General features: G+C 35.6%; 1 protein-coding gene across 3 annotated transcripts in view; it reads left to right on the top strand.

The window, feature by feature from the left end:
* The first annotated feature begins 2,981 nt into the window (after positions 1-2,981).
* The window catches only part of LOC121427500 (pleckstrin homology domain-containing family M member 1-like), a 37,433-nt gene continuing 15,383 nt past the window's right edge, over positions 2,982-25,031 (top strand). For all 3 annotated transcript variants that reach the window (XM_041623925.1, XM_041623924.1, XM_041623923.1), the window contains exons 1-8: positions 2,982-3,071; positions 12,717-12,796; positions 14,354-14,394; positions 15,068-15,146; positions 18,893-18,988; positions 20,922-21,072; positions 21,777-21,920; positions 23,159-24,280. In XM_041623925.1, coding sequence (XP_041479859.1) covers positions 3,050-3,071; positions 12,717-12,796; positions 14,354-14,394; positions 15,068-15,146; positions 18,893-18,988; positions 20,922-21,072; positions 21,777-21,920; positions 23,159-24,280 — 1,735 coding nt within the window. In that variant the 5' untranslated portion in view covers positions 2,982-3,049. The remainder of the gene's footprint in view (positions 3,072-12,716; positions 12,797-14,353; positions 14,395-15,067; positions 15,147-18,892; positions 18,989-20,921; positions 21,073-21,776; positions 21,921-23,158; positions 24,281-25,031) is intronic.

Raw genomic sequence — 25,031 nt, 5'->3', positions numbered from 1 at the left:
CATGTAGATCGTTCTCAACCAAAGAATAGCCCTAAAAAAAGCTTTGGTCAATTTTTTTGAAAAATCAGACAAACCTTTCTTTCGAATCTAATTCCAAATTGCAAAATATATATTTTTTCGTCATCGCGCAATTGCGTATAGAGCTCAAGCTTTGTTGCGCGGTAACGCGTAGTTGATGAATAAGCGCTTATATGTGGAGCACCCAAAGACGTTATGCGCAGGCGCGAACTCTGTTTGTGATGTCATCGGGAATGGAATCCACATGACAACAGCTCCTCAACATTTCCACCGATGTCATGGATGTCGGGCTCTCATTGTAGTGTACCAGGCTAATCATGATAATCCGATATGCTCAAAATGTTTCGGCCCGGTAATAGTTTCGGTGATATCAGTGCGTCCCAGAAAAAAAGGAAACCGTAACTCAGTGTAATTTTTAATATTCGTATTTGCTTCATTAAAATGAATATGTGGTATGGAGCCATAAAGTTCCATTTATTTTTACTCAGCCATGCATGCATTATGAATTTTATTAAGAAGGGACGAAGTATATCCTTTTAATGATGGTAAGTGGTGCTACCAAATTTCCATTTGCACGAGCAAACTACGATTTTCAATTGAGTTTTTCTGACTTTTCATGCTATCTCTATTCAGAAAGCAAATTTCATGACTTAAATGTCATTGTTTTTCCTTTTTAATTATAGACTTGTGTAATTATTGATGCATATTCAAGTAATAAACTTTTTTTCCTGATAGACAGCAGTAAAATCCAGAAAACTCATCGTAGTTTGCTCGTGCAAATTGAAATCATTGGTAGCACATTTTCCATTGTTCTAACCTAGTCATTCCTGCACTGCGAACATTGAGATGGGCTTCAAATGGAAAAGGGGATGAATATTTTCATTGATGTGCATTTAATGATTATTCATGGGAAAAATTACACCGAATTACGGTTTCTATATGGATCGATTAACCTACTGAGGTTGTCAATATTAACAGATATAAATGCATTCAAATCAAATCTAGAGAAGGCATTGAAAACCAAGTTTAGCCGTTTCGGCCAGACACAGAATTCCCAAAACTCGTCCAAACCAACACATGTACATTGTAAAATTTATTGCTGCGTTTAATTGAGGACAAGTTCAAAGAAGATACAGAGGGGCGAATAAGTATTCTGCACTTGCCCAACATCAATGCAAATCAAGGTATTTTTTCTGGGACGCACTGTATAGGACTGTCGACATGGTGGGAGGGTTTTATGAAGGAAGTTGTTATCATGGGAAATGGTTCTCAACTAGTCTAGGAAAGATGTCATCAGATCCGACAAAAATGTTGATTCTTCCTACGTGAAAGGACTTATAGGACCTTAAATTATCCGGCAAGTTCCACTTTACTCGACAGTATACCAAAGTGATATTACTCTCGTATCAGCCAATTATTATTGAGGCAAATGGAGGCAATAGAAAAATGGGGGGGGGGCATACAAAGTTTTCGAAATTTTGGTTGGGGATCCTAGTAACTGCACCCCCTCCCTGAGGAGCTCAAATTCTTGTCTCTGGAGTAATTTTATTGGATAAAACACTGAAAAAAAAATCCTATGAAATAAAAAAAGAAATCTAAAATGAAAATCTAAATTGATTGGAGGTCTGATGCAAAAGAAAAAATAATTTATTTCAATTAATTTATCATGCTTTTTTAAATTTCCTTTTGAAAAATGATTTATAAATAAATATCATTTACCTTATCAAAGATATATCTTTTACTGAGAAAATTTGCAAACGTTTTTGTTTTGTCAACATATTGGCCAACACGAGACTAGCATGATTTTGGCGATTGCTCCGTCTAAATTACAAGAACTCTGGATGCAATGGTTGTGGTTTGGGCCCCCGTAACACCGAAAGCTAATCGATTGTTGTTGGGACCGATTGCATTGAGTTTTATATGATCAACTTAATGTAAGCTACGTGATCAGTCGATAAACTTTCAGTGTTATGGGGCCCTTGGGAGCGTTTCATCAATATTTTTGCCCGACAAGTTCCCTAATTCTGGGGAGCGTTTCATCAATATTTTCATCCGACAAGTTGTCAGATCTGACATCTTTCCATGATTTTGATTGGCTGAGAGGCATTGTTCCTATGGTAACTGTCGGATAAAACGTCTGACAAGTCCTTTCATGAAACACCCCCTGATCGGTTGACAGGTATATACTATTACTATGGTAATTGTCAGATAAAACAAGACTTGTCGGATAAAAGAAACGCTCCCCAGGTGACAAATATACATGTATATTCTTTCGATAACTACTTTGTGTCCAAGCTTTTTTAAGGCATTAGAGACATAAATTAGCTATTGCGCTGCAAAAAAATAACAAAGGATCAACCAAAAACCACAACAAGCACTAATAATTATACTTATAATTAACATCAAAGCCGAAGCATCCAGATTTTCACGTCACTGCCTCATCCTGGAAAATTGCTACATGTAGCCCATAGTTCACCCATTCCTGGGTCGGCCTATTGATGCTCTAGGTTGTTTACTGATCACAACAGCTGAGCATCCACACGGAAACTGTAATCACAAATCTGCGAAAGATACACATTTTTTTCACCACTCCCTTTAAAAAACAATATTCCGTGAGTTATGATTAACCCACGAATTCGAAAATGTACGTAAGTTACGTAACACACTCGACTTTTTTTCAGGGTGCAAGAAATTAAAAGGCACTGGATATCATGAGCCCATCAGAAAAGACTTTGGGCCGGTGCCTTAATAATTTATTTCTCATAATTATGCATGCTGTCATTTATCCCCTACCCATCAAAAAATTGTCTTGTTCATTTTTTGTTTTCTTTGCCTTTCGGGGGGGGGGGGGTCTAAAATGGCTTTCTCTGAAAGACTGCGACGGCACATCACAGCAAAGCGCAAGAGCTCTCATTCTTATTTTGTCAATTTGAAGCCTCAGTCGGTCGGCCTGCCGAATTTATTTTCTGTCTGTTATGTTCTTACATCTCTGTGGTTATGTCGTAATTTCAACTCTCATTTAAGTGATAAAATGAGCCTGTTTGGAAAGAAACGTAAGTCATATGCCTTCTTGTAGTTTCTAGTTGCCACAACATTCTTGATATTTTGAGCTGAATGCGAATTGGTAGCTTTTATCTTACTTTCCTCTGTGTCACCGTCTAATTTGTTTCATAACGGTCCCACACGCTGAATTATTAGTTGGTAAAATTATGGTTTAATAATAGTTAAGAAAAAAGTCGAGCGGCTGATCAAAAAGTCTTCATGTGCGTCATGGATCATGTGGATTGGAGAGGTTGATCTAGATTATGAATTTAATGAAGTTTGGATATTTATATATACAGTACATATTAAAAAAGGGACAGTTTTGAATTTTTGAAAAGTCTGTAAATTTTTTTTTTCAAATTTATTGGTCTCAATCACTCTAGGCGACACCGCAATACTTACCCGTGTTAAGAAACTGGGACTCCACTCACGCGCATTTGGGCCGCCCTAGCTTAGAACTAAGCTTTCTTTCCGTAAAAAAAAATTATTCTTATGATTAAATAAATATTAATTAATACATGAATACTGTTAAATCGGTACTCACCGGTTCTCTTCTTGAATTTTCTGCCAATTTCCCACGCTGCTGGCTGCAATTCCGCGGTAAATTTCGTCGCCATAGAGAGCTGTTCATGCAACGTTATTTATAAATGGAGCGCCCTTTACGAGAGTTGTTAATGCCGCGGAGAAATCGTTAGGCATTTTGGCCTGTGTTCAAGGCGTAGCTGTTCTATTTTTTTTTATAAAATTATGTGTGAGATCGAAATCTCAGCGAGTAAACACTCTTCCAATATGGAAGAGTGTATACTCGCTGTGATATGATCCCGATAGGGAGGCGCAACACCCCCACCCACATGGGCGCAAACCCCAGGGCCGGGGGACATGTCCCCTCACCCAAAATAGTAGGGGGCACATTATGAAATGTCCCCCTACTATTTTTGGTCATGTCGTTCAAATTCGAAATGTATTTTGGAAGAGACGATCTTACTTTAAGCATGCCCCCTTTTTTTTGCTTGTTTGCTTGTCAAATTTTTCGGTGGGTCAAGATGACCTTCTTTAGAGGGTGATAAACCTTCTTTTTTTGTTTGTTTTTTGCTTGTCAAATTTTCCAGCCCCTGGTCCCCCTACCTTTGGGGAGAGATTTCCGCCCTTGCAAGTAGACATATACTCTTGATATTGTTTGCGAATCTGCACGGGCGTCGATCGAGGGCTGGGGATGAGGAAAAGCGGTGAGACGAGAAAAAAAAATAGAACTTAGAAGGGGAAAGGCGACAGAAAAAAAGTGAACGAAAGAAAAATTAATGGAAAATAAAAGGGAAGAGTAAATAGGGAGAAATGTGATGGGTAAAATAAATTATGGGAAAAGAGGACAGAAAAAAAGTGAACGAAAGAAAAATTAATGGAAAATAAAAGGGAGGAGAAAATAGGAGAAATGTGATGGGTAAACAAAATTATGGGGAAAGATTCTGGACGCACTATTCATGTTTTATCATGAAAAGGATAAGTTATTTATCCGCGAGCAGACACTTTTTGATATTGTGATCTGAAACTGTATAATGATTTAAATAGAGAACAATCTGCGTATCTGAATTAACGTGTGTTTTAGATTTCGACCTAGAATTTGGGTATTCTAAGTAACTTTCTTATCATGAAAATCAATAAAGAGAGCGCAAAGCGCGAGCTAAAAATATATGATATAACAAAGGGTGAATTTAAGCTCTGTAATGCAAACACTTTGTGGGAAAATTGTGAATTGTGATGGATCACAGTTAAAAAAGAGCTGATGTATTTTATTTTTATTACTTTGAGTTTTTACATAGGACCGGAACATGCTATGAGGGCATTATGTCATCATATGAAATTGATGACCATCTTCCTATTTCTCTCGCATGGGAGCGCGAAATGTGTTAATTTTATGGCCTGAAAACTGGACATTTAAAGCACTTTGTAATTATGCATAATTAAGAGGCATTATATATCTATCAATGCGAGCAGAAATCGCGAGTCGAAGTTTTTGATAAACTGTCATCAAATTAGTTTGATTTAGAATTAATATTGGGATATACATAACCGACTAATCCAAATGCTATAGCGTGCGGCGCTAGCTGATACGTTTTAACAATCTGACCTGAATAGGGAACTTTTTGAGAACTTTATGGAATACAGGAAAATAATACGTACCTGAAAATTCAAATTTTGCGAGCGCGCAGCGCAAGCAGAAAATGATAATGTTCAGATGATATCACAGACATTTTTACAGAGCACTTTTTAAAAATCAATTTGTAAATGAAACAAAATAATGAAAGTTCAATTTCCCAGCTGAAATATGTTTTGTATAATGACTTCAAAGTTTGATTTTTCAAGCTCCATATTGAGCAAGATATGCAAATACCCTAAAAGACAATAAGGCGCGAAGCGCGAGCGAAAATTTTTTATCCTAACAAATAGATTTAAAAAAAAAATTATTTTCAGAGTCTTCCCCTAATGTTATTTCATTTAATCATGTTCCTCCTCTTATGTTTGCCTTTCTTCTTTTTTCCTCTCTTTTCCCTTCCTTTTCTTTTTTCCTTTCTTTTTTTTTCTTTTTTTGCTCCGCCAATAGGGGGGCCCGGGCCCCTCGGCCCCCCTGGATCCGCCTATGTTAGCGGTTGTAGGTATAAATCGCGCTCTAACGCTCTAAAACTGTGTTCTTTATCAAAAAGCTGTCTTTCATATTCATTTTGTTCGCAAAAGAATATAAAGTTAATTTCAATCATTGTATATAGTTATCCTGTTTATGATAAAAATACTTAGAAATTGGGTTAGGTTAGGGTTATCAAATTATCAGGGCAGAAAATATATATTTTTTTCTCATTTTGCGCGTCGAGCTGGCACTATTTGATCTGTGTTATTATGTTTTTGATGACATTCATTGTATTCACAACAATAATTATTAAACATTGCGCACGCGCCGTGCGCCGCATGAATTATGTAGATCAGGTGAATAACTTACCGCTACACACGAGCAGTTGCTCTATATATTCTATGTAATATAATATATAGAGCAACTGCCCATTTTTAATGGTCCATAATATACCCACTTTCTTCTTTTTTTGGAACGAGTATGAATTTATCTACTGATATACTGAATGTACAATAAAAGTCATTATCATGTATTTCTTGGCATTTCATTTACTTTTTTTACCATAATTATATCACACAGCTGTTCGCATAGGCCTACGCCGTCACAAATAACAAAACAAAATCTCACTTTTTTTCTTTTTTGGTGGGGGATAGATTTTCCATACGCATACGTACAATTTTTCAAATTATTTTTTTCTGCTATTTTCATAATAAACTTTAAATGATTTCGCCTTTGCACTATTATTTTTTTAAAGACAAAATTACATCATCATCATATCATCGTCACCAACTTCATTCTCATCTTTATCACCACTACCACCATCATTATTATCATCATCATCATCATCATCACCGCCACCATCACCACCACTATCATCTTCACCAAGATAAATCCTGCTTTTTTTCCTTCCTATTTTCCTCTTTTTAGAGGGCACACCACCACGCCCCCTTACTGGATATCCGCCTCTAACGTTTGTTGTTGTATATAAGTTGGCGGATGCCTCATGAAATGAAATAATATAAAATAAGGAAAGGGAAACTAATTAGAAAAAGGACTGAGGAGAAGAAAAAAGAAAGCCAAACAAACAAGAAAAAACAATATCAAAATTTTGTTGTAAAGTCTTCTACGTCAGTTTAATAATTATGTTTTCAATGAAATGAGAACATAAAAAAATGAAACAAGTAAGATGGGCTATACATCGTAGCAAAGAAATAGAGGGAAGCTCCGAGACAATAAAAAGGGTGAGAAAAAGAAAAGACTTTGAAATACTCACAACACGAGCATAATAAAAAAATTGGAATAAGCAAGGACAAGTAGCTGAGGGACACCCCCCCCCCCCTCTCTCTCTAGTTATTTATGTATCAAACTCGCATACACAAGAATTTCTTACTAATCAAAATATTGCGAGCAAAAAGCACGAGCTGACATTTTTTTAAATATTCAAAACTGATAGAGAGACACATTTTAAACAATTCATGAATCATAATAATTATACAACTAGCTTACCAATCGAATCATTCGATTGCGACAAATGATCTGAGAATTAATGCTTTTAGGAATTCATTAAATTAAAGCAAAGTATCTCAACATTAAAATAATTAAGGCGGGCGCAAGGTATCAGCTACTACACCGATAATTTTTTTTTTGACATTTGAAGTATTTTCGGTAATCATGAAAAAGATCGGATATTTCATGAAAGCTCAAATCCCGAAGAGCGGAATATTTTTATTAATTGACTTTTTAAAAAATGTTCTAAGCCCCATTTAATATTTGATTATAAGTCGATGCATTAAAAGCTGAAAAAATAAAGTATTTTGTGTTCCTCTATCATAATTGTCTTTCTCTTTAACCCTGGTTCTTTTTTTCTGGGGGGAAGCATTTTGGTTAAAAAAAGAGAAAAAAGATAATTGCTGGCTTGTGGACGCCCGGTGTGGACGGTGGTAGGGACACCCCCCCCCCGTAGTTACGCCAATATGGGACCAAATGATCCTAAATGTCCGAGGCGAAACTTGTGCAATCAAACGTTATTTCTGAATAAATTAAAGCTTGCGCTGTTCAACTTCAATCTCTTTCAGCTAAATTTGCGATGAACGCTGCGTTATGAAATATATAATTATCAACATCTGGCGAAAAGAATAACCGACCGATCACCTGACGAGAACGCGTATACGTGATCTGCATATCAGGTCCGATCGAGAGTCAGAAGTGAAGGACAACTGCCAAGAAAATCAGGAAAAAGTCGTCAAAATGTAAGTTCCCCTTCATTTCTTTCAATTTTTTGTTTCTTATTGAAGCATTAATGTATCATTAAAGCAAAATTTCAACAAAAGCCTCAAATTTAGCTAGTACTTTTGTTGAAATTACAATAAATTTAGATCCACATAAATCTCTAACCCAATTTTAGCACTGATGTCGCCTATGAGGTCCATACATGTAATGTTTGGACCTCATTGGTACTAGGAGTGGTCTCAATGATGCTCTGAAATCTTATCTTTGAAACGCTGTTGAGAAAAGTAAATTTTGTTCATGCTTGAGTGAACACGGGACGTTTTTTCAGGGGTTCAAAAAGAGGCGCCAAAATGACGGCAATGAGAAATTTGATCATCATAATTCATACTTCTTCATTTCTTGCTTATCATGCAGACTTCCTTTTCATTATCTTTGTCATAATTTTCGAATTATGCTGTAAAATTTCATTTACAAATTTTGTTATCCATTTACATTAATTATTTTGTTTCTTTTACTTTTGAATTTTCCTTAACAAGTATGAAAAGAAGCCCTTTGTCAACAAAAGCAAGAAGATTTGCATCATTAATTGGGAGAACTTGTAATTATGTAAAATAAATTATGTTTATGGTAGGCCTACCTTTAAAAGACATGAATCCTATTTTCAAGGGGTTATTGATTCCTTGGCGAAGTTTAATTATGTGCTTGATAGGACAAACAGGAAAGGATTCATGTCTTTCAATGGCAATGGTGTATTGAGTCAATTTTGAAGGAGCTAGATATGGCATCGGGTAAAATGTATTAAAAAGTTGTGAGCGAGCAAAGCGAACAGGCAATTATTACCACTTTGTTATCTAAATTTCAAATTTTGTGATAGATTTTGACATATTTCTATCTTTCCTTTTATTTCCTTTCCACATTTTTTTTGTCATGATTTTTTTATGGGGCAATTGGGGTGGTCGACCCCCCAAAAAAAAGTCCCCAAAACAGGCAATTATTAACCACTTTGTTATCTAAATTTCAAATTTTGTGATAGATTTTGACATATTTCTATCTTTCCTTTTATTTCCTTTCCACATTTTTTTTGTCATGATTTTTTTATGGGGCGATTGGGGTGGTCGACCCCCCCAAAAAGTCCCCAAAAAGAAAAAAAAAGAAAGAAAAGAAAAAGGGAAGGGAGGAAATGGAAAAAGGTATCTTTTTGGTTTTTGTCTCACCTGCATAGCAGAGAGGCGCCGCTTTTCCGACGGCGGCGGCGGCGTCAACATCAAATCTTAACCTGAGGTTAAGTTTTTGAAATGACATAATAACTTAGAAAGTATATGGACCTAGTTCATGAAACTTGGCCATAAGGTTAATCAAGTATTACTGAACATCCTATGAGAGTTTCATGTCACATGACCAAGGTCAAAGGTCATTTAGGGTCAATGAACTTAGACCATGTTGGAGGAATCAACATCAAAATCTTAACCTGAGGTTAAGTTTTTGAAATGTCATCATAACTTAGAAAATATATGGACCTAGTTCATGAAACTTGGACATAAGGTTAATCAAGTATCACTGAACATCCTGCATGAGTTTCACGTCACATGACCAAGGTCAAAGGTCATTTAGGGTCAATGAACTTTGGCCAAATTGGGGGTATCTGTTGAATTCCCATCATAACTTTGAATATTTATGGATCTGATTCATGAAACTTGGACATAATAGTAATCAAGCATCACTGAACATTTTGTGCAAGTTTCAGGTCTCATGATTAAGGTCAAAGGTCATTTAAGGTCAATGAACTTTGGCCGAATCAGGGGTATCTGTTGAATTACCATCATAACTTTGAAAGTTTATTGGTCTAGTTCGTTAAACTTGGACATTAGAGTAATCAAGTATCACTGAACATCCTGTGCGCATTTCAGGTCACATGACCAAAGTCAAAGGTCAATGAACTTTGGCCGAATTGGGTGTATCCGTTGAATTACCATCATAACTTAAAAATTTTATGGATCTGATTCATGAAACTTGTACATAAGAGTAATCTAGTATCACTGAACATCCTGTGCGAGTTTCAGGTCACATGATCAAGGTCAACGGTCATTTAAGGTCAATGAACTTTGGCCATGTTGGGGTTTTTTGTTGAATAACCATCATATCTCTAAGTTTATTGGTCTAGTTCATAAAAAGTGGACATAAGAGTAACCATGTATCACTGAACATCTTGTGCGAGTTAGAGTAGTTTTCAAAGTCAGCACTGCTGCTATATTGAACCGCGTGATGCAGGTGAGATGGCCAGAGGCATTCCACTTGTTTTCCTTTTTATTCTTAATTTTTTTTCTTAAAAGTGAAACTCCTTTACTCTTGCTCTGAATTTATACATATGCTTCCGCGCTGCGCGCGGTTAAATGACAATATTGAAGATCTCTATTGTTTCCCCCACCCTTTGTCTATCTAAACCCTGTTTTTCCACATCAGCTACATTTGTTTCTTGCCAGTTAAAGTTCAAATGTATGCATTATGGCGTGGAATTAGAGTAAGGTTAGGCCAAAGTATGTGAAGTAATCTATTTTTTTTAAATTGATTGTGCAACTTCTGGTCTGGTTGGCTCTGGGTGGGTATATATTTTTATCAATTTCTGCCATCACTTCCATAAAGTCAGCTTCTCCGCTTTTCAGCTCATTACTAAACGACCATAATTTGGGGGGCAAACAGGTTCCTAAATTAAAAAGAGGAAGGTATAACATTCTTGTCATATTAAATAAAAAAGTACAATATCTTTTTATCAAATTCTATTAAACTTCATGTCATTTCCCTGCACGTTCATCTCCTGTCCTATTTTGCGCCCTCAGTTTGAAATTTTGAATGACACGTAACTGACGTAAGTTTATAATTCAAAATGAAGCGCTTCAGGATAAGTCAAAGAAATAATTAAAGGCATCCTTTTTTTATCTAATTTCAATAAATCCCAGAACTTTCAACTTTTTGCGCACCATTTTCCTTGTAATGAAGTTCTAGAAAATAAATTGAATTAGAGCCGATGGGGGTATTGGAGATATCTGCATTTGATGAAACGTCCGCCCTTTGAAATTTCAGAATTGAATTGCTCTGGGCGGGGAGGAATATCTTCTGCCCGGCATACACACTTCTTCTCCACTGTTTTGCGAGTTAAAGATATGCACTGTTGCTAAATTGTTTGTAATAAATTCTGATATTTCCTAGGGAACTATTCAATATGTCTTTGAGAACACACTTTTCTCGGGATCCTTATCATGGTAAAAAAATTGACGAAACACTTTAGCTTCCACACTTCGCGCTGGGTTATTACTTTTTTAATTTCCTCCATTGTATTCCTTTTTTGTGCGTTCACAATCACTTTTAAAACAAGGTTCAAAGTCAGAATATAGTCAACTGAATTGGAGCTGATATACTACAGACATGAGAGACGGCTCCTTTTCATTTTAATTTATGAAACATCGAAAGCTTTGCACTTCGCTGGGGAGGGGGAAACTCCCCCTCCCTGCACCCACCCCCTAGAGAGCGCGCTTCACGCGCTCTGTAAGTGTTGGCACGCTTCGCGTGCATTTACCGTCCCCTCCAAAATGAAATCCTGGCTACGCGGTTGATGATGTTCAATTGCCGTAATAATCAATATAATGATTGTGGGCATTAACAGAAAGACAGCACAATATTAGATTTCTTCAGTACTTAGACTAGCTTGCTCATTGCTTAGATTATGTTATGGATTTATGCTTGTAATTTGGTTCTTAAACTCAAGTTTGATGTCATTTGGGTTGTTTGACATGTGCAAGTAGATCTATATTCAGTCACTGATTTTCTAGGGACATCAGAAATGCAGTGTTTTAAGATGCAACTATTAAACAAGAAAAAGAAAATATTATGTCTGGTCCCTAGATTAAGCGGTTTTACTAATTTCAGTTTGGGATGCTTGGTTGATGTACATGTAGATCTGTAATTACCGGTAACTGTTTCATATATCATACTGCGGATTTATAAGTTGCCATTTTTTGTTTTGTTTTTTGGGGGTTATGCATTGTACATTTTATTATTTTTTTTCTTGTCATTTTAAGTAGTATTATGTCTTTATGTTTCTACAGTGCACTCATGACAACCTGTGCTTTTAGAGTTATCACCTCCATATTATTGTAAATTTTATGTCCTAATTTTCGTAAATAATGCTTTTGGAAGAAATGTTTATTATACCTTGGATGTAGGCATTAAAAGTTAATAACTTATTTGCCTCTCGATGACTTCTCATAAAGAATTCCGAACACTTATTTGTTAAATTGAATTGTATTGAATTGCAGTCAGAATCGAGTACATGTAGCTCAATCCCCATCTACGTGTAGATCTATGCTGCAGCAAACACTTCTAAACTTATGCATTCACTCGACTCGATACAACGATTTTGGGTCGTACTTTGGGTGATGCTCTGCTTATAATATGCTTATAAAAGTTTATCTGACATCAGTATCAACCATATCAACATGTTTTTTTATTAAGTTTTAGTGGAGGGGACTTATATACGTACATGAATCCTTGCCACGACATAATTTCCTTCTGCAAGAAATTGATCCATGTTGTTTCTGCACTCCACCGAGGTTCCTGATAAGGATGGCAGGAATTATTCTGTAAAATGCTTGCACTTGTGCACTGTGAAAGGATTGCCGGGCCAAAGCCAATGGTAGTAACATCCCAAGTCCCTTTGAAAGTGAGTAGAGATGTTAAATTGTACTTGATATGTGCTGTACAAGAACAATTTATCATTTTACCGGTATTATCATTATTCATTTTTATGTATTAGGTCAAGATGAAGTGGAGGCCGCAAGGCAAATGGCTATCAAGCTGACCCTTAGCAAAGAAGTAGCATCTTCTATCAAAAAGGTAATAGATTTTGAAATTTCATGTAATCAAATGATAATAGGAGGGGGGGTATCATAAAGCTCTTTGCGAGTCATACACAACTGTATGAAAAACTCAGGAGAACAAGGTCTTGGGTGGTTGTTCAGATTCTCTTCAAATTTTGTTTTGATCAGTCAGGTTTCAGGTTAAAATTAACTGAAAGAATACTGATATAACAATTTGGATGATGGCAAACCTTTAATTTGCTTTAAGGACACGGCACACCTTCTGATTGGTCCGGGACCCAATTTTGGAATGCAACATAGAAGAAATTGATTTGAGTTTCAAATCTTTATAGCCAATCGAACAATAGACCAGTTCGTAGTTACTTCATGGGCAATTTTGGTCAAATGACCTTTCATTTCTTTCATCATGATAGGCAGATTTCAAAGCAAGATACTACGTAAGCTTTCCTTACATAGCAGGATGAAGAAATTGAATAGACGAGGTGACTAGAATAGCACACCTATGAACACTTAATGAAGGTATTTGTTGCATTCCTACTTTGAATGCATATCTTAGCATGTTGCACAATGTACTTCTTGACGAACTGTGAAATACCAGTCGTTCGTGGAAGCATTGTTGTTTTTTGTGGATGTAAATAAAAATGACAATTCAAAAGAATATATGAATAATCAAGACATCAAAGTTGGTGCTTATCTCATTAGATTTTAAAGCACCATGTCACTTTAGTACAAATGACCTTCTTCTGATCATGCGTAGAATCTTTTGATCATGCGCAGAAAGGAACTACGAACTGGCTTACTGCTGTGACATCATTACGACTACATACATGTATTAGATTCGCTTTTATTCTGATGATAGGTACATGTATCTGTACAATGATTTAGAACATTACACAGTAAGAAAAATCCATTTATCAATATTGGCATCAATTTCTACTGTACGTTGCATTCCAAAATTGGGTCCCGGACCAATCAGGTGTGCTGTGTCCTTAAAGCATTATGCACCTTTGAAGTTGGCTCTTATAAAGCAATTTTCTCTAAAATGGTCTCATTCTATAAGGAATGCTTGAAAGCATATTTTGAGATTATGAACTTACACTGTATGTCATAATGTGAGCTTATCTGACATGGAATGATTCAAGACTTGTATAATAAATCAGTATATATGTACACTTGTCAATAAAGTGTATGTTAATTGCCCAGTTTTGCATGCAGATTGCCTATCATTTGATCATTAATCAATATGCCTATCATGGTGACACAACATTTGCTCCTGGGACACTTCCTCCAGTCTTAATATAGGCTCAGGGGGCAAACGGTTAGAGTTATAATTGTATTAGAGTTTTTGCTTCAGAATATTTCAAGAAATTTTAGGGTTAAGGTTTTATGTTTGGTTTTAATGTGCAGATCGAAGCAATTGTCACCGAACCAAATGTCATGGAAGCGCATTTTGTGCATACAATGTATTGTACATATTGATGGATATTCATTTTGATTATATAACTTTTAACAATGATACGTTTAACTTCATGCTTCAATTTCTTTCCTTTTTTTTCTCCTATACATTCTCCAGCTGCAGCGAGACCACATTAGTCTTGATTCAGCCATCAGAAGGTATGTCATTCTGTTTTTTATAATAGTTGTACAGTGATAGACCATTGCAAGAGTTGTAACAAATAGTGGTAAATCTACGTGTCTGTGAATTAAACATATAGAGTGCATGATTTTATGTTCAAGAATTTTATTGTTCTGCAGTCTTCAAATCATTTGTAAAAATAAAATGATTAGGATTATAAAAGGGAAATTCCCTCTGAGTATACTACAAGGGTGGAGGGAGTTGGATAAGGGTTACGCTTGATGCTATAAAAACAGGTTGCACACGAATTCAAGAAATGTGTGCACAACCTGCCTGAATAACTCTGTAGGACCCTGTGTCTGTCGGAAATATGTTTATTTGTCATAGGGTCAAGCCTTAAATTTTTATTAATGGCAAAGCGAGACCACTTCTCTTTAAAGACACATGTGTATAGTATGTGTACAACACTAAAGCACTAATTGAAAAAACAAGAATTAAGACACTCATAATCCTAGTTGCCAATGACAGGGGGACATTGAGGCTAGTCACTACGATATACTGACCATGGCCTTCGATGGTCATAGATTAATGTAATCCCTAGAAGTTTTGAGGGACGATCACCCCTTCACATCCCCTTTTTGTTGATTATCCAAAGAATACCAAAATAAATCAAACGTTATCAATTCCTTATACATTGTTTATGTTCAACAGTGGTGACACAGCAAACAGATTCTGCAATGTGATGGAAGCCATCCTCCTCCATGAGTTGAAAGATTCGTACTCTTCTAAGGTGAGATACCTGGGCCGCGTCTTAAGGCGACCGCACACCTTATGATTGGTCTGCGACTCAATATTAGGATAAAACCTAGTAGAATTTGATGCTAATATTGAGACTTGGAATATCTTCATGTGTAATGTTGGAAATCATTGTACGAATACCTATGTTCAAATCTGTGTCTATGCTATCATCCTTCTTAGAATAAAAGCAAACTTGATATCTAGTCATAATGACGTCATAGCAGTCATATGATTGGCTACGATTTGAAACTGATTTGGCCTTTACTCCAAAATAAAGGCTTGCAATCTTTCAAAATGGTTATATTAGTATTCTTTCAATTAATTTTAGCCTCAAATAAAATGATATGTTCCATTTACATTTAAAAAAAATGAGCAAAGTGCGATGTGTTCCAAAATTGGATCGCGAACAGTCGTAAGGTGTGCGGTGGCCTTTACAAGGAGTTGCAATTGATCCGATCAACCACAACTGGAAAGCCAGCAACACCAACATTTAAATGCATATTTACAAGTTTCAAATGTTATATAGATACTCATGCATTCACCCTTATCCTGACCATTCCATGTACTTCCTCTTTGTTAACAAAGAACATTGTGCAAATTTTCAGAATGAAAAATTATGATAATGATGGCTTTCCATATAGTTTATTCACAACTCTTTGTAAGAAAATTAAGAGGCTTTTATAGGAGATTATAATTTGTTTAACAAATTTTCGGCATTACTCCTATTTGTTTAAGATCAGTATGCTCGATCTGTAATGAAAATCATAAGATCAGTATGCTCGATCTGTATGAAAATCATAAATCATAAGTCAGAAAAAATTGGAACCAGTGGGATTCGAACCTGCCATCTACTGCTTTCCGGGCAGCGACTCAACCACCAGGCTATTCTGGTTCACGGTTAAGCCACGATGAACTGGAATTCAAATACCCTTGATCCTCTTCTTTCTGACTCATTACTATTCAAATGCCGTCCGCCGTGGACAATAGATAGTAAATTAAGAGGCTTTTATAGGAGATTATAATTTGTTTAACAAATTTTCGGCATTACTCCTATTTGTTTAAGATCAGTATGCTCGATCTGTAATGAAAATCATAAGATCAGTATGCTCGATCTGTATGAAAATCATAAATCATAAGTCAGAAAAAATTGGAACCAGTGGGATTCGAACCTGCCATCTACTGCTTTCCGGGCAGCGACTCAACCACCAGGCTATTCTGGTTCACGGTTAAGCCACGATGAACTGGAATTCAAATACCCTTGATCCTCTTCTTTCTGACTCATTTCTGACTCATTACTATTCATTTCATTACAGATCGAGCATACTGATCTTAAACAAATAGGAGTAATGCCGAAAATTTGTTAAACACAACTCTTTGTAAGACGGGATGCTGATGATTATATCATTATTAAATCTGTCTATAAAGTTACGCACAACTGTATACTCGACTGGAACATGTTCTTAGGTGCTAAGTCAGCGAGGGATATATGCCGATTAGCACAAGTAATGGGCACCGGTCATGATTATAAAGGTCATCCATGACTGTCGCATTGCATTTATGTTACACAGCCCAGAAGGTGTGCTAGACTTTCTCAATTTGCAAGTAAAGTGATGTGAATTGAACAGATCAAATAGAATTAAATAGTGGTAAGCAAAATACACCAAAAATGCCACCAAAATGGATGAAAAATAATACAAAAAGTTATGGTATATTTCTTATGAATTTTTAAACTGTCTGTAGTTGATGATGCATGCAGAATTTCGACTGCATGTGTCTGTTCCTCCATGTACATGCATGTACAGAAAATTAACATACCTATCATATCACATTGTAAAATATTTAGTAAGTCAGTTTCTGATCATTATGATACTTTGTTACCAAGCTGTTATGAATACGATAAGTAGCTTTCCATTGTCAAATGTGTCATTGACATGGCATCTACTCTTCTAATCCTCAGTATTGCTAGTAATTGTCTTTAAGGAAATGATCATATCCCTTTCAGAAGAATGGGAGATTAAAGTTGATCTTGGGGATTAGGGGATGTATAATTTTGTGAGTTAAAGGTCAAGTCCACCTCAGAAAAATGTTGATTTGATTCAATAGAGAAAAATCAGACAAGACGATGCTGAAAATTTCATCAAAATCGGATGAAAAATAAGAAAGTTATGACATTTCAAAGTTTTGCTTATTTTTAAAAAAATAGTTAAACGAGCCAGTTACATCCAAATGAGAGAGTCAATGATGTCACTCACTCACTATTTCTTTTGTTTTTTATTGTTTGAATTGTACAATATTTCAATTTTTACGAATTTGATGATTAGGACCTCCTTGCCAGAAGCACAAAATGTTGAAATAATGGAATTCCATGTGTTCAGGGAGGAATGAAACTTCATTTGACATAACAATGACGAGAAAATCAAAATATTTCATATAATAAAATAAAAAAGAAATAGTGAGTGAGTGATGTCATCAGTTCCCTCATTTGCATACAGACCGAGAGGTGCATATAACTGTTTTGTGAAATGAAGCGAAAATTTAAAATGTCATAACTTCCTTATTTTACATCTGATTTTTATGAAATTTTCAGTGTTATGCTTGTTGATTTTTTCTCTTTTTATTCAAATCAAGTTTTTGTTGGGGTGGACTTGTCCTTTAATGATTCAATGCAGTCCAAATAGTATTGTACATGTACAGGATAAGGTTGAGTTGATTGAATAAATTTCTTCACTAGAAAAAATATGATACTAAATATCTTAGAATTTGACTCCAGTGATTAGATATCAGTTTGATTTGTAGCGTTATTAATTACACAACACATTTTAGCTCTCAGAGAGAGAAAAGAAAGTGGTAGTTTAAGAAGTAAAATGAAGAAAGTATATGGTTGAGTAAGTTTCATCAAGGAATATTTTTAAAATTATTCAATTTTCAAACGTTTCAATTTAGTGTTGCCACATACGGGAAGTTCTTAATATGTATTGCCTTTGATTTGTTGATGATTTTTTTACAGAAAAGTTTAAGCATAATAAGGTTTGATTAAATATTGAATTTACAGTCTGTGGAAGTCATAATAGCAAGCTGCTAATATCATGTTACATGATAAAAACAAACATTAAAGAAAATCATCACTCTTTCATTAAAATCATTATTCCTTGATGCATTTTTGCCAAACCTTGAACACATTCCTCTCATTTTTCTTATTTCATTGAAACCTTATTGATACCTTTAAAGGGAAAAAATGAAATCACCCTGACAAAAACTTTATTGTTAAAATAGCAGAAAAAATGATTAAAGGACATTGGGGGAGGTTTGAGGAAAATCCATCAAAGATTTAAAAATTTATTAGAATTTGATTTGTTTTTTTTAAATGAATATGCAAGCAGCTTCCCAATATATACATGTATATCGTGTGATAAAAAACAAAGAAATGTCAGTGTAAAAAAAATTGACAATCTTTTTGATTGTACCTTCACTATATCAACAGACAAAAATCACCCCTGCCCTCGATAAGAAAATAGTCATGAACCATTGGAAAAAAAAATTATGCATTTTACTTTACTGTACATAACATGTGGGGCAGCTGCTTGCATACATGTATAACATCACAAATTTAGAAAAATTGAATTCTAATAATTTTCATAATCCTTGATGGATTTTCCTCAAACCTCCACCAATATTTGAATTGGATACAGTGTATATCTCCCCTTTTAATAATCACAATACATCTGTCTCTCTTTTCAGACATTTTGGCCATTTCTGATGAAGTTTACTCACAGAGATGTCATTGAACAGATTAAAGAATTATCTTTCATTAAAACTGAAGTTGGATTTTGTAGGGTAAGTTTTCAAGGTCTTTTGGTTTGTTTCTTCTGGTGATTTGGTAACCTTGACAAATACATATGCTACATGACCCAATGACATGCTGTCAAAACATGTACAACTGTATTTACATGTAGTCAGATTTTTTTGAAAATGTATTTGTCTTGCTTCATTCGTTTGCATTTTGTGAGATGAAGCTCTGAAAATCAATTAAAAACAATTTTCATATACTGTTTAATATGAATGTTGTAAAAGTTTGCAACTGACCTTAATTGCTAATTGCATGTACATGTAATTTCTCCTTTAAAAAATGCAATGTTACACATTATGTACTATATTTCATTTGACCTTAATGGCACTTTAAGGCCTGGTCCCACTGGCCAACGGACACAAGACGTATTCATAACGGATGCAGCGGACAAGCAAAATTTCCATCAGTTTTCATCTGCTCTAGACAATGGAAATGAACAATGAAATCACAGTGGACTGATGCTTGATGGCTTGATGAATATGTATGTAGAGCGTATGAAACACGTATGTATGCAAAGAGTGCAAAACGAATACATAACGTTTCCCAACGGATGGCAAGATTCTTTTCCGTTTTATATCCTCTCTGCATCCGTTAGTGCAGTGGGACTGGGCCTTTAGTGTGATGATGACAACAATCATTTGTAAACTTTCATATTCTTGTTTCTGTATTTCTATTTATCAGAAGAATTTTCTACATGTAAATCTAAAAATGTAACAAAATCACTGAAGTAAAAAAAAATCAAACAAGTAAAATAGAGTGATTATTCACAGTGCATTATAATGTCCAAGGTTAGATTTTAGATCTTTGTGCATACATATTTGACTAGTTCTAAAGATCAAGGATAAGGCTGTGATATGTATGTGCAGTTTATGTGATACAGGCTTGGACAAAGTGACTTGTTCATGTCACTGTACTCGTGTGTAATGAATGACCTTTTCCTCTGAATAGAATTGGATAGTATATTAACTGATTCAATTGTTTTATGACATTTCTAAGCAAACATGGCCAATTAAAGATGAATTATCCTTGAGTTAAGTTGGATGTTTGTATTAATGATGCATGATGTCTGCCCTCTAGTAGTTAGGGCTAAGTAGATTAGTTGAGCTTGTCCTTCAAATACAGGCAATAAAAAAGAAGAAGCAAAGTGGATTGCATGCAGAAAAAAAGTTTATTTCCAAAACGTTCAGTCTTGAGTGGAGCACATCGTAAGATGGAATAGCCACTATTTCAGTGTATTGCAAGCGGTATTATATTGTAGTTTTTTCTTCAAACCTTGTAAGTATTCTAATGGCTTTTTTTCTCATCTTATGACATGTTTAAATTCATGTTGGAGTAAAAGGAAGTGATTCTTTTTTCTTAATGATGGATATAGTTTTATGGTATTTAATTGCTCCAGCAACAACAATGTTTTGATACTGATTTTGCGGCGAAAAGGAGGAATAAATACAAAACTAAAAACGTTTGTATTTAAATCAAATTCAGGGAATAATTTTGCTACAAATTTGAATAGCATTTTTGGTCATAAGAGAAAAGCTCTCATCTACATGTAAGTAATGTAACTCTCTGTATAACAGAGCTCAGGGGCCAGTCTTTCAAAGAGTTGCGATTGATCCGATCAATCATAGCTATGGAAAGCCAGCAAAGTCAATATATAAAATGCATGTTTGTTCCACAAATTTTCTAGATATGAATGAATATCTATCAATTCCTTGGTTTCTTGACAATTTGGTGTGTTCTCCTTTGTTTACAAATAACATATTGCAAACTTCCTGTAGAAAAAAAATCATGATACTGATGGATTTCCATAGAGTTACGATTGATTGGATCAATTATAACTCTATGTTAGATGGGGCCCAGATGTCAGGTTAGTTTCCCTTTTACAGCTTGTTCACTTTCACTGTTTGTTTCTTACCTTCTCAGGCTTGGGTACGACTGGCTCTTAACGACTGTTTAATGGAGAGTTACATGTCAGCCATCCTCCGGGATAGCAAGGCCATCAGACAATACTACGGACGCAACTCATTCCTTAGGGATCCCGAGCAACCATTTATCATCACAAACTACCTACAGGGTAGGTTGAGGGTGACACAGCATTTGCTCCTACGACAATTGCTCCTGGCTGTATTTCATCTAAGATATAGGGTTAGGGTTGCAATAGAGAGTTATGTTAGGTTTACTAGGGTTAGTGTACATGTCAGATAGAATATAGGCCTAGTATTAAATCCAGGGTTGAAGTTGTTCATTCTATTAATGTGTGGAATTTACTTCGGAGCAATTGTCGCCGGAGCAAATGTCATGGAACTAGGTTGAGACTTCTATTGGTTTGCTGTACATCAGTATATCAGGCCACTAATAAGTGATAAGCATTTATTTAGTGTTATTGTCATTACAATTTTAAAAGTCATTGAAAAAGTTAATTGTAAGGTTGTGTAATGTTGTGTTTTGATTGACCCGCTCTCTCTGTTCTGCCTGTGATGTGTCTGTCTCTTTCTCTGTCTCTCTCTCTCTTTCTCTTTGTCTGTCTGTCTCTCTCCAAAAAAAGGAAAGAAAGGCAACAGAGGAAACTAGTATCATCATTTTCAAATGCTATTTTCCTGAAGAAATGTTGTACACCTTACCCCCCTCCTCAGGTACACTAGTGTTGCTGAGAAAAATTTCCTTTATTCTCTCATTATCTCTCTCCATAAATACTTCAAACACATTCATTACATATCCTGCTCACTTCCAGTTTTAATCATACATTTTCCCTTTTCTATTCACATGTATACATTCCAGGTCTAGGCAATTTTTCCTTTCAGCTCTCGCACAACTCAACTCTACTTAATGTTTGGGGTGCAGCGCCCTCTATGTTGAAGGGTTCCTGGACTCCGCCTGGTGACAACAAGGCAAATGAAACAACTTCTCCAAGACCTTCAACAGGTATTCTTTACTCATTTTGAAGGATGTTTAAAAAAATTGCCGCTGAAAGATAGTAGTTGCAGCAAACATCGCTTAAACGAGAAAGGCTGTGAAGTCAAGATTAATTGTCTCTATATCTTTGTGGATTTAGAATTGGTACAGTACTAATATTGAATGCCCAACATAGCCACACCCAAAGTATGCAATAAACACACCACTCATTACAATATGCAGATGCTCCCAACAGGTTTAATACAACAGTTACAACTTTGAAATTGATTACAATTGTGTATTTGTGGAATAGGGTGTGACTAAATTCTAATTGATTACAACTTTTTGTAAGATTGGTCCTTAGATTGTTAAAGGGGAAGTTCACCCTGAAGAAAACTTTGTTGTAAAAATAGCAGAAAAAATAGTAAAAACTATTGGTGAAGGTTTGAGGAAAATCCGTTAAAGAATAAGAAAGTTATTGGAGTTCATAATTTGTGACGTCATAAACAAGCAGCTGCTTCATGTGTTATGTAATATAAAATGCATGAATTTCAATTTTTTTCATGGTTCCTGATGACTTAATTATGTTTTCTATTCATGATCGTGTGTGAAATGATTTGTCTATTGATCTACAATAGGTACAGTGAAAAACATTTTTAATTTTCTGAGAAAATGACATTTCATTGATTTTTTACCATTCGCTATGTAGGAATGCTGCTCGCATATGACGTCACAAATTAAATAATTGAAATTCTAATAACTTTTTAAATATATGATGAATTTTTCTCAAACCTTCGTCAATATTTTTTATTATTTTTTCTGCTATTTTTACAATAAACTTTTTGTCAGGGTGAACTTCCCCTTTAAATATCTATAGAGCTTTTAAATTGGGAAGTAGGAGAATTTAGACTCGTAACTTAATCCCATTTTGTGGTTAATTTGTTTTTGTTTAATACAAGAGTGCATTGTTAGGAAGACTATTCAGCAATAATGAAACATTATAATATGCAAAGTATAGTTTGTTCCTGAATATTTCGGACTAGTCTAGCTCATGTTAAAATCTGTCTTTGTGTTTGGCAGCAAAAAACATGTTGGAATTTATTTTATATAGTCTGTGATATGAGTACTTGATTCTAGACTACAACCTCAATAGTGGGTGGGGGGGGGGGGTAAAGGGCATTAAGATGAGAACAGTTTATGAAATAAATACACTGTAGAAGTGGTTTCCATCTCTTTTGTTCCCTTACATGTATTTATATTTTCCAAAGATCTAACAGCATCATTTCAAGTGACCAATCCATTGACTCCATCAGCACCAAGCTTCAACATCCCAGATGGTGCTCTTCAGGTGACTCCCAACAGTTCCGTTGACATGCCATACCACGTCGGAAGCTTCCATGAGAGCGAGATGAGCACCAACTTACTACGCAGCCTGGATGAAGAGGAGAGGGGAACGACAAGGGATGTGCCTACCAAGTCAAATCAGACGATTGAAGAAGGGCCATCAGTGGTCTTAGAAGAGTCGGAAGACTTTGAGGACAGTATCGTGATCCATATGTCACCTACTGAGAATACACCAACCCAAGGAGAGGGTAAAGCTTCGGTTGATGGCACAAATACAGGACATTCTGTTGCCCAGAGCATGAAGGCTCATCCGTCTCTTCCGAGGAATCCCTTTGAGGATGATCTTGAGGACGATGATCAAGGGATTGTCTTTGATCCTGTTGTACAAACCGAACATGTGTCCACAGTGTCAAAGGAGCACTCGGACACACCTAAGTATCCTGATGAGGAAAGTGGACTTGCACCAAAGAAGCAACTTCATCAAGAAGCAGAAGACCCTTCACTTTATTCTGACAATCTCAAGAAAGACACAACTCAACCAACGAAAATCAGAAAGGACGATCTTGATGATAACAACCCGTTCTTCAGAGCTGTTGGAAGCAATGATGTCAGGAACTCAGATGATTGTGTAAAGAAACCTAGGATACCATCCCTGAAGGAGGAACTTGATGCAGCAGAGGGAGGGATGTTTGTTTATAGATCCAACATTGAATATTACAATGAAGAGGATGATGGTGAGGATGAGGAAGATGACTACGAGGGTGCTGGTGGGACAAGAGTGGAGCCAAAAGTGCAATCAGAACAGGACAGTGCTAGGACACCTGCTAGGACACCTGAAACAAAAGTCAAGGAGTTGGATGATCAAGGGATAGGTGACGATGACATGAAGGGAGGAGCTCCAAGTGGAGGTGATGATGGAAAAGGGAGGGAAGAGCTGACAAGTTCCTATGGTAACAGCCTTGGAAGACACAGAGGCTGGTCTTCTGAGTTCCACAGACCAACATCTATGATGGCTGAAGACGCTCCGGATGGATACACAAGGCAAGGTACATGGAGTAAATAATGTTTTCAGTCACAAGATGAGTAGCATGATAATGGTTAAGATTTCACAATATGATTATTCTGAATATAACAGTGATAGGATCATGAGAAAAATGATGGCGGTAGAGACGAAGGTGGTGATTGTGGTGGTGATGTGGAGGAGGAGGATGATGATGATGGTGACGATGATGATGATATGATAGTGAAGATGAGTGATGACCGGGAGGATTCATGTACGCACATAATAATTTCAATTACAACATTTTAATGTAAATGATGTTGTGAAGAAAATATAAAGACAGGAGAGAAGAAGAGAGATGAAGAAGATAAAGGAGGTACAGTAGATCATTTCAATACTAGGAAATATTCTGAAAACAATGTTTGAATAAAAAAAAGCAATGATAAATACATGTGGGTGCTTTTGAAATAATGTTTTTGTTATCCTTGTAAAGATCAAAATGTATAATTATTCAGCTCTTTTATCCTAAGTACTGTATATAAATGTATATATAAGTAGAAGAAAAGTTCAGTTTTTTTGCATTTGATTTATTTATATATTTATAATTCATATATAGGCCAACATTCAAAACCATTTCCAAGTGCTTCTTAATATTTTCATTGAAATTGCTTGATATTTCTTGTCACACATACATCACGGAGGGGAAACTGAAACTGTTAAAGTGCTTTGATGCACTTATGTCTCATAATGTAATAATTCTTATATTTCTTTCTCTCTCTGCCTTTCTTGCATTCTCT

This window comes from Lytechinus variegatus, chromosome 14 (assembly GCF_018143015.1).
Source record: "Lytechinus variegatus isolate NC3 chromosome 14, Lvar_3.0, whole genome shotgun sequence".
Lineage (NCBI taxonomy): Eukaryota > Metazoa > Echinodermata > Echinoidea > Temnopleuroida > Toxopneustidae > Lytechinus > Lytechinus variegatus.
The sequence above is the reverse complement of the archived record's forward strand: the minus strand, read 5'-3'. Positions and strand labels throughout refer to the sequence as shown.